Genomic DNA, 10109 nt, shown 5'->3' with positions numbered 1-10109 from the left:
GAAAAATTATCATGGCACCGCCCACTGGACTTCAGAAGCGCCGCCCCCCCATGCCGCGACAGGAATAAATGGGCGGGTCCACTCTCATGATTGATGTTTTTATCAGCCAATGGAAATCCAAACTGAAATATGATTTATCTTATTCACCATATTTGATGTCCCTGTCTGTTTTTATTTTTAATTCACAGAGCATTGCTTTGTTATGTAAAAAACTGAACCTGCCTTAACTTTGCATTATATTATCTAAGGGCCATTTTGGATGGTAAATAAATGGTGATACAATTCAAGTTAAAGGATTTATTATCTCTTCCTAGATTACAGTTTCACCTGGGCCAGGTCTATTTAGCTATTACATTATCAACATTAAAGATTTGATTTACAATTTACAATCCCGTTATGAAGGATTATCTGGGAATTTGGCATTGTTTCTGCTTTTCCAGTGGCATAAAACCACTTGAGGAGAATCAAATCATTTCAGAAATAATTTCCCAATATTATTTACTGTTTAATTCAAGTCAGCATTCTTAATCATGAACAGAATGCACATATTCAAGATACTTTATTATCATTATGCGAACATAATAAAATCGTGTGAAGGCCCACGGCTTAAGGCACTCATCGGAACACAACGGGGAAAAAAAAAAAGTTTTATGATTTTACCGAAGCAAAGAAAGAAAGACTTTCCTGCTGCACATTGACGCTGGCAGTCTGTCTCTCGTGTGGTTTATTTAAACTCTGTTATGCTCTACATCAAAGGGAACTTCTCCCAGGCTGCCATCCAGAATGGAGCACAGAAGCATCTCAAAAGCAGGCAGCAGAGTATAAGTAATGTGAGACGCAGTTTTTCCCTTCATATAGAAGCACCTCCCCCGGCAAACACACTTTTTCCTATTAGCAGAAGAAAGGAAGCATGTATGTGGTCGGAGGGAGAGCGAGGCCAATGCAAAATTATGATATTATTTGGGGGAAATACGCTGCATTTAGGATTTGCAGTAAAATATTTCGCTTGAATCAACTCCCTCCAATACAGTCATCCTGGTTCAAGTCACATGGAGGACACAAGTATTTTAATTTAGTACATTTTTAAAGATGTTGCTTATCAAATTAAGGAAACTGAAGGCCTTTTTAATTTTTACTTCACAAGTCAAAGTTGATGACGAGCCAGTCAATGCACGCGCACACACACACACACACACACACACACACACACACACAGACACACACACACTTTGATAGAGAAGCTCTTAGGATAGCTGTGTCCTTTGTACATTAAATACTCCAATAAATGCACGCATCCCATATTATTTTTAAGGAATGTTATACAAATTAAATCAGTTTAAAAAAAAGAGAGGGAGACTGAGAGTATACTGCAAAACATCCCAAAATAAATAACAAAATAAATACAGTGTTTGTACAAAAACTTGCTGGGTTTCCTGTAAAAGTCATTGATTTTGATTTCTATGCTTTTGCTCTAAAAGTCGGCCATTTTCAGAATATCACATGAATCCTACCTGAACGCAGACGTACGGCGATCGTGCTCTAAGTATGTCAAAAACAACAACAACAACAAGAGGCCAAATAGTTTCATAAGCCAAAGATCCACTTTAACCACATTTCATGAGGAATATAAAATACATTCTTATATTAAAATAACCTTCCATGATAGATGCACATTAACTTCATGTGTGTTAGACCTCAATTTTAATTTTAGACAACACTTAGCACACTAACACAAGTGGTAGAAATGGATGAACCCGTAAAGTGCAGTCAGCCTTTGGTCATACGAATGTGGGCTTGATATCTTCGTTGAACACCACGGGGTGTGGGGAGCGATACAGGCCTGTGAAGCCTTCGCACTCGCTGTCGGAGGAGTCTGAGGAGCTGTCTGAGGACAACAGAGTGCCCCGCTGCAGGCAGGACTCACAGTAGGGTCGATGGTAGTAACAGTAGTCCGTCGAGCTGCTCGAGTCGGAGTCCCAGGACCCACAGGAGTCTCTGATGTGTCTACGGTGCTGCTCAAGCTCACTTCCTGCTTCCACATCAGGTGACTGATTGTGTTCTGCACAAGGGAAGGCAGAACATCTGTGGGACCTTGGAACACACCTATGACATCTCGCTATCATTTCATCTGCCTCCGCATCCACCTCCTCCATCTCAAGGTCGTTGCTGCGAACGCCAAGGAGGGACTCGTCCACTCCATTCGGTCGTCTGCCCAGATTACGGTGCTCACACGTGTTCCTCTTCATCCGACAAGCAGCAGGCTCTGGATCAGTGTAGAAGCGAGCCAAAGCCCTTCTGGAGGAGTGAAACGGCGGACGGCGTTTCCTCATCGCATAAGGGGAGATGCTGGGGTAGCGGAAGAAGACCGGTGGATTGAGGGAGGGAGGTGAAAATGCAGAGGCTTCAGGATGCTTTAGCGGAGATGGTGTTCTAGACGTCTGGTTGGGAGATCGGAGAGAGCGTTCCATGACTGCGTCCACACTCAGCTCCTGGAGGATTTCCTGCAGCTGCTCGCTGCTGACAAAACCAGCCAGTCGGGCGCTCGATCCCAAAAGGGACGATGGCCCTCTCTGGTAGGTGAAGGTTTCTGCTTGAGTGGGGCTTAAAGCTCTGTGAGGTTGTAGAGAAGTGACAAAATGAACTGTCTCTTCTGCTGTTCTCAGACAGCCAGTGGGCTGGGGGGGCAAGGGCCGTGTGAGATCCTCCCCGGCTCTGGACTCGGGTGTGTCTTTCCTTCTAGCAGTGACACGCCTCTGAATTTCACCCATATGAACATCAGCAGGGAGCGCAGAAGCAGCAGCGTGGCTGGAGGAGTCTGGAGCAGAGGGAGGCTCAGAGAATGGCGCAACAGCAGCGGTCACCGTGAGAACAGGGGAGGGGTGTGTTGGTGACCGTTGTGATTTGGTGTCTGTTGGAGGTAGAGGTGAAGAACAGGGGCCTTCGTGCAGCAGCTCTGTGGCCTGAGTGGAGGAGGAGTTGAGGTTTGCATCGGAGGAGTCCATGTCCCGCTCCTTGGCGGTCCTGCTGGCGGACATGAGTCGCAGGAGTTTCTCCTTGGCGTTGCTCACCTGCTCCTGCAGACTGTCGATCACAGCAATTTTCTGAAATTGCCGTGGCAAACGAAAGATGAAATATTATGAGAACCACGATACACATGAAGTGTTTCATGGAAAGATTGTTTGTGCATTAGTCACCTATTGTCTGGGGGGGGGGGGGGGTTGTGTGTTACATCTGACCAAAAATATCGTACCGATGATACGGCATCATAGGTAAGCTAATATATATCACGATAAGCACAATAATGTACAGACTAAAAGAAAACGCAACACCTCGTTGAGGAGTTTCTTCATGGAGCTGTTCTCCCCCAGCAGGTAGTAGATCTCATCCTGGCTGTACACCGACGGCTGGCTCCTACTGGGACTGCTGAAGTACTTGGCCATCTGATTCAGGCTGTTCTGATCCTCTTCAAACTGACGCCACTGGGTCAGCTGCAGGTGCGAGTGTGTAAAACGTGATTTAAGATTTATTTATTTTTATCTGTCGCCCAATATTCGTCATCAGGCCCTTTTGACCAGGTGTGTTTCAGCAGATTGCTCACTGTTTGAATACCCCCCCCCCCCACTGGAGATGCATGCCTTTATCGCAACGCAACCCACCTCCAGACTGAGAGTCGTAAACCTGTTTGCAACAGCTGACATGCTTCTGACTCATAAACACCTTCGACGTGAGTCACAATCCACTGATAGGCATCGCAAACTGACACGGTGAAAAGAGGAAGTGGGTTCGCCACGATCATTAAAATGAATTTACTGCCAAAAAAAAGTAAAGACGGTCACACAGGCATCGCTGTCATATGTCTCACAATCAACAGATCCCGTTTCTCCAACTGTCTGCTCCGAATCCTGGTTTCTAGATGTTTCTAGACCCCCCCCCCCATACACACACACACACTCACACATAGAGGTTTCTGCCTTTAAAAGTTTACACATCAGAGTATTTCAAAAGAACACATTTTCTTTAAAGTTTGGTCCTGGCATTTCTTTTCTTTTTTTTGGTCTTGTATCTTGCCTATGTATTTTTGAGCTGGCTTATTCTACCTGAGGCACAAACAGCATGCAGTTGGTGGCCAGAGTGCAGGTGAAAATGGCACCTGCCACTGTGCTGTAGAGCAGATTGGGCCACGTCTGGAGGAAGATGGACACGGGGGCCGCCACAGCTGAAGAGATGGCGACCAGCGTGACGACTGTTAAGATGGTGGGAGACTGGTTGACTGGAGGGAGGCTGACGTTGCTGGTCAGGCCAGCTAGGTAAGTCCCATAGAGAAGAAGGCAGCCCTGTAGAACACAGAAAGGCAATCTTTTGATAAAATGCCCCGTTCTGCTCTGTTTCTCTGGAACGTACTGGACATGTCCTTCGGCTTTTAACTATTTATCACGAAAAGCTCGGAACGAAACATATCAACCAACATTTTATTGGTTAATATGTCCAATGCTTCCACATGATGAACCACGCCTTTAAAGGGTGCTGCTTTTATAGCCAACCAGGATGTTATGTTATGTTCAATTCAGTTGATTCGTTAAAACCATTGAAAAGGCTTTCTTTGCAATGTTTCCAATGTTACGATAGTATAAAACATAGAATATTTACCTTCTGAAGAGCAATGACGATGATCCACAGATCTGAGTACAGAGAGGAGCAGGTGTCCAGCTCAGACAAGGAGAAGGAGACGTCCCTCTTCAGCACCTGGGCCAGGAAGGTAAGACAATAACGCATCGCTACTACTGCATTGTATTGTAAGAATAACAGTAGTTGATATCCCACCAACATGTGTCTAATTCATTACGTTATGGCTTTGTGATTTTTGCAGTCACAAAATCAGGCTTTACACAAGCGTGACGCATCGCTGTTATAATCTGTAATAGTTATTTCATCAAAACAGAACCTTTACTTGCTTTTCAGGCGCAACAATTAAAAGGATTCTACCTTGACAACAGCGGCGACCGATCGTGAACACCTGAAGGGGTCTGTGAAGTGCCAGACAGTGAGGACCAGCATGTCCACCAGGATCAACAGAGCCACCAGACCCATGAGCTGGACGTCTCGAATGATCTGAGGCGCAGGCGCCAAACACATCAGTGGCAGTTACACAATTAGCTGAGGCCCTTGTGCAGCATCAGTGTTACACTAGCAAGATAGCAATAAGAGAATGCTCCAATCATACCACTCTCTTGTCAGGCATCCGCTGGGTGAACACTCTGTACAGCCGCCACGTCTTCCCCAAGATGGGTCCAAACACCAGCGTACTTCCTATGCAAAGAGTCCACAACCGAGCCTGTGGGGGACGCATCGACCTGTCAGGCGTGTTCAGCAGGCCGAGCAACGCTCTAGCGACGCCGTGGCTCTTACTTGCAGCACGGCGGGAGACGCCCCACCCTGTGAGTGCGTGCGTTCATCGAGGGCAAACAGGAAGCCGCTGCTGTAGGTGAGGACACTTCCAAATAGAGTCAGAACATTCAGGTTGGGACTGGACATCTTCACTATCCTGATGATACAACACGTGCAAATATAAATGATTCATTCCATTTTTATATCTTCTTTGGTTATATGTGTGTGTGTGTGGGGGGGGGGGGGGTCTTTGTGGTCTACCTGTTGTTTCTGAAGCGCAGGGTGAAGATGAGGAAACCAAAAGTCAGTAAAATACCGCAGGAGAGGAGCGTCCACACGACAGCATTTAAGACTGGGGAGTGAGGTCGGCGTGGAAGCTCCCCCACCACCTGAACACACACACACACACACACACCCCTTTAAGTCAAGGCTAAGATAGCACCAATACCGCTAATTCATTATCATTATTGATTGATTTCAGACATTCTAATCTCAGGTTTGTCAGTGATAGATGTAAAAAAAACAAAAGCATCATAAAGACATGATTCAGACGTTCAAGCGACTTTTATTAAGTCAAAGCCAGCAACAAACAGCATGTGAAATTAAAACGTTGCATTTGAAAGCATTCAGAAATGTAAACGTTCTCCATATTAGACAGTAACAGGCAAGATGATCAGAGGAGCCAAGTTGAGGCCACAATGGTTACGCCGGGGGTTGAAGTAGGGGAAAAGACGTTCGTTGAACGTGCATCCAGTGAATGAGTAGATATGAGCAGCGGTGCCCACGCTGTAAAAAGCAACCTGCCCCCAGTCCACGTCCACGTACACCCCGACTATCTGTGGCTCCTCTACAGGCACCACACAAACGGGAGTGCTGCTGAGGGCCCAGAGGCTCCGGTTCTTTCTCATGCCCAGGGCCCAGTAGCCGTTTTCAGGGTTCACTGTATTTCCTCCTTTCCTGTTTACGGACTCGAGCCCAACTCCAATATCCCACTCTGTCTTCCCTCTCACCTGCACCTCAAAGTAGAACCTGCCCGAACAGAAACCCTCCTTCCCCAGAACACTGAGCCCGGGGTAGAACCTCTGTGGGTTGTCCGGTAGGCTCTGTGCCAGGTCGCCGTGGAAGACCTGCTTCTTGTCTTCAGACAGCACCAGTTTTGGATGAGCTGTGTCAGAATCCAGAGTCACATCTGCAGCATACTGCCGAGCCCTCTGGAGTTCTGTCTTCGATAATGTCCTTGTCTCGGCTGTCGCGCTCACCTCGATCTTCCATGCTGTCTCCCTGACTGCGCTCCTCACCTCGCCCACATGGGCGGTGCCCACTGCGCGGGCATCAAACCAGTCCCTGGTGGCTGGGAGTCTGGAGCGAGTTGGGAAGCTCCGGAGAAGGTAGAAGTCGTCGTCGGTTTGTGAGAGGCGCTCCAGCTCTGCGTGGCTCTGCCTCAGGTCCTCGATCTCCTGCTGCAGCTCCACGATGAAGCCGCCGGCCTTGCTCTCAACTTGCTTCTGCTTCACCCCAATCGCCTCCGCCGCCTCAGCGTGGCCCCTCTGGACCAACAGCAGCAGTTTGTTAAAGACTTTCAAACTCTCCTCGGCCTCCTTTTCCATGTTTTCTTTGCTGAGCTCAACAATTTGATTGATTTCATGGATTTTCTGCAGTCGGCTAGTGATCGATTCTTCGGCCTCTGCGGTTAACCGTCCAATCTGGGCTCTCCTAACTCTGCTCTCATCCCCAATGGGTACAGTGTCATGAGCTTTGTGGCCTTTCTTGATGCAGATCTGGCAAACACATGTCTCATCAGTGTGACAGAAGCGGTCCAGGGGTTTATCATGCTTCTTACACACTCTGCTTAGCATGTCCACCGTGGGGTCGATCAGGTGGCGCTTCTTAAATGTGTCTTGAACATGGTGAGGGTCCAGGTGGGTCTTGCAGAAGGATGCCAAACACCCCAAGCAAGATTTAAGACCCTTGCCTCTTTTTGCAACGTTTAAATCACGCGACACAACTCCTTCCTTTCCACCGTAACGGTCGACAGTCCGGACCGCATCCTCATCTGCCTTCTCCAACGCCTTCTTGAACTGAGACGTCACCTCAGATATGAGGATGTTAACTCTCAACTCTGGAAGCCTGTTGAACATCTGCTTGCACACGGGGCAACGCGACAGGTGAGCGCTCCGCCAGTATCCTTCTATGCAGTCCCTGCAGAAGTTGTGTCCACATGGAGTCGAGACAGGCTGAGTGAGTAGATCCAGACAGATGGGGCACTGGAGCTGCTCCTCAGACAGCACGCAGCCAACGGCAGCCATATCTGGGAATACATCCAGACAGACAAGCAGGTGGGATTTACGGAATAACTCTTGGCTCCAGGCCTCGTAGTCTTTTGAAACAGTTGTGACTGGGGAGCTATTTATGGCCACAAATAGGGACAAATGCATATTTCATTTTAGTCTCAAGTCAGCTGAGGTCAAAAGAAATGAATGACAATTTGGAATTAAGATAGAACAAAATATAACATTAAAATGCAATCTTGTCACAAACGCATTACAACAACATTAGATACTGCGCCGCACAGATTGGTTCCCCTTTAGGGAATATTATAGCTTCACTATTATACTGATGTGCACATAAATGAATATATAACAACTCACCTTGCTTCCGTGTGGCGTAACACAGAGAGGAACGGAGTGTGTGTGTTCTCTGACGCAGTGTCACTACTTCAGATTGAATTTGGACATTAGACCTTCTCCTGTCCGTCTCGGGTTTCTGGGTCCCGCTCCCCCCCTTCTCTTAAAGGCATCGGTGACTGATGCGATGCTAAACATAGCTTCCCTAGTCCATCAGCGTTACTGTCGAGAATGATATGTTCTGTTTTACAGTGTTTGTGGTCATGTAATAAAATACCATAACATTTGAACCCAATAGTTAAGTTTAGCAACTACTGTCAACAAAAACTGCAATGGATAACTTTAAATATTATACTGCATTTAAAAGAAAAATCTGGGATCATGACTGAATGGTTTAAGTCAACTACTATAAAAAATAATCGTTAAAATGATATATTTAAACTTTTAGGGGCCAGAAATGCCTCGTTGGTGAGCCATACTGGATACACACACATTTTATATATGTGTAGGCACACAAATGTCCTTGTGTGTGTGTGTGTGTGTGGGGTGCTTGTGATTACCGTGCTTAGACCACATAGTTTCTGCAGGATGTCGAGGCCTTCCCTCCTGTCGATGCCAGACTGGATGGAGCACAGCGAGGGGTCGCACCAGGAGCTGCAGTTCAGGTCAGCCTCCATGTCTGCCCAATTTCACAGACGCCTTCTGAGGAACAGACAATATGATGTGGAGAGATATCCAAATGAAACATGCTACTAAATGTGTTGCACCCCTTTCATTGTACCGAACATGTTTGCATGTTACATTTAGTTTTGGGTCTAACTCAGGCTGTAATTCACTGAATAGTTGTAAGTTGTGTGGCCACCACCGTGTGGCGCTCTGTCCTCCGAGAGGAACAGCAACGGTCATATCGTCGGCCCCAGAAATATTTGGACAGTGACACGATTTTCACAATTTGAGTTCTGCATGCCACAACATTGGACTTGAAATTAACCCCCGTGAGATGCAATTTAAGTGCAGAGTTTCAGGTTTCATTCAAGAAATCCTATGAAATGTTTCGGATTTTCAACCATTTTTATACAAAATCTGCCCATTTCAGGGCCTCGGCCATAATTGCATCAACATTACCCTCAATAAAATGGTAAACGTTAAATGGACTGCACTTTCAGAGCGCGTATAAACCCACCGTACCGGTACAGGTTGATCTTAGTCTCATCCATCCAAAGAATGCTGTTCCAGAACCGGGTTGGCTTCTTTCGCTTTTTTTTTGTGTAAACTTGCCTTTCTGTTTTTGGCGCTGCTCAATGGTTTGCACATGACGGTGAACTCTCTGTATTTGCTCTCATGAAGTCTTCTCTTTATGACAGACTTCCCTTCTTGCTGGGATGTTCACGTGGGTGGATGCCGAGAAGGGTCTTTCTCTCGAGACTTTTTACCTGCTTAACTGATAATGGATTAAGGAGGGAGCCCGTGCAGCCTAATAAATAGCTTTTGATTCAATTGTCGAATACTTTTTGTCCTTGAAAAAGAGGCGGCTCCGTATTAAAGAGCTGTAATTCCTATATTTTTTCGCCAAATTTGAATGTGAATACCCTAAAAATGAAACACTTTATTAATTTATATAATATATAGCCGTAGCTTGAATATACTCTGGCAAACAACTAAAAAAAACTAAACTTGTGTTGGTGTCCAAATATATATGGAGCTAATTGTATGTTTCCACTGCAGACATCAAAGTTAGACAGATAAATTATTTTTTTTAAAGGCAAAAATGATGATAATGGTAAATGTTAAGCTCCCAAAATCAAACTGAGCAGCTAGGACTTTGCGAACTGTGTTTCTACTGATCCTAAAATTCCTAACCCAACATCACCGGGTAACCCAGGCAACACAGGGTCACACTGTGGTGTGACACACATCTGGGTACACGGTGAAATGCAGACCTAAAGAAAAAGAAGCTGCGCTATACAGAGGGCACATCGACTGTGTGTCACTCTCACCATTGGTCTCTTTATGGTTCTTTACCTGCGCTGCACTGACATGCTCGATATTTAACGGCATCACCTGAGCGTGAGCCGCGTGAGTCTGACAGCTGTGACCGCT

General features: G+C 46.3%; 2 protein-coding genes across 2 annotated transcripts; both read right to left on the bottom strand.

Moving 5' to 3' along the window:
* Window positions 1–509: 509 nt before the first annotated feature.
* Window positions 510–8691, bottom strand: LOC137915206 (probable G-protein coupled receptor 156). The gene is made up of 9 exons (XM_068758647.1): window positions 8570–8691; window positions 5647–5774; window positions 5407–5542; window positions 5222–5332; window positions 4984–5109; window positions 4648–4743; window positions 4098–4334; window positions 3330–3488; window positions 510–3101 (listed from the first exon to the last, which is right to left on the bottom strand). Exons 1-9 carry the CDS (start codon window positions 8684–8686, stop codon window positions 1779–1781), a joined length of 2433 nt encoding a protein of 810 aa, XP_068614748.1. The 5' UTR covers window positions 8687–8691; the 3' UTR covers window positions 510–1778.
* LOC137915208 (E3 ubiquitin-protein ligase TRIM39-like) lies at window positions 5937–8149 on the bottom strand. The gene is made up of 2 exons (XM_068758648.1): window positions 8034–8149; window positions 5937–7693 (listed from the first exon to the last, which is right to left on the bottom strand). Exon 2 carries the CDS (start codon window positions 7689–7691, stop codon window positions 6036–6038), a length of 1656 nt encoding a protein of 551 aa, XP_068614749.1. The 5' UTR covers window positions 7692–7693; window positions 8034–8149; the 3' UTR covers window positions 5937–6035.
* Window positions 8692–10109: the final 1418 nt, after the last annotated feature.

This window comes from Brachionichthys hirsutus, unplaced genomic scaffold, assembly GCF_040956055.1.
Source record: "Brachionichthys hirsutus isolate HB-005 unplaced genomic scaffold, CSIRO-AGI_Bhir_v1 contig_1378, whole genome shotgun sequence".
Taxonomy (NCBI): Eukaryota; Metazoa; Chordata; class Actinopteri; order Lophiiformes; family Brachionichthyidae; genus Brachionichthys; species Brachionichthys hirsutus.
The sequence above is the reverse complement of the archived record's forward strand: the minus strand, read 5'-3'. Positions and strand labels throughout refer to the sequence as shown.

Excerpts from the sequence above, each read along its gene's own strand:
- LOC137915208 (XM_068758648.1), bottom strand. The coding sequence starts at position 7,691 with ATGGCTGCCGTTGGCTGCGTGCTGTCTGAGGAGCAGCTCCAGTGCCCC.
- LOC137915206 (XM_068758647.1), bottom strand. The coding sequence starts at position 8,686 with ATGGAGGCTGACCTGAACTGCAGCTCCTGGTGCGACCCCTCGCTGTGC. Across the intron at positions 5,775-8,569 it reads AACTATGTGGTCTAAGCACG|GTGGTGGGGGAGCTTCCACG; the intron begins GTAATCACAAGC and ends GTGTGTGTTCAG. Across the intron at positions 4,335-4,647 it reads TCGTCATTGCTCTTCAGAAG|GGCTGCCTTCTTCTCTATGG; the intron begins GTAAATATTCTA and ends TGTGTTCTACAG.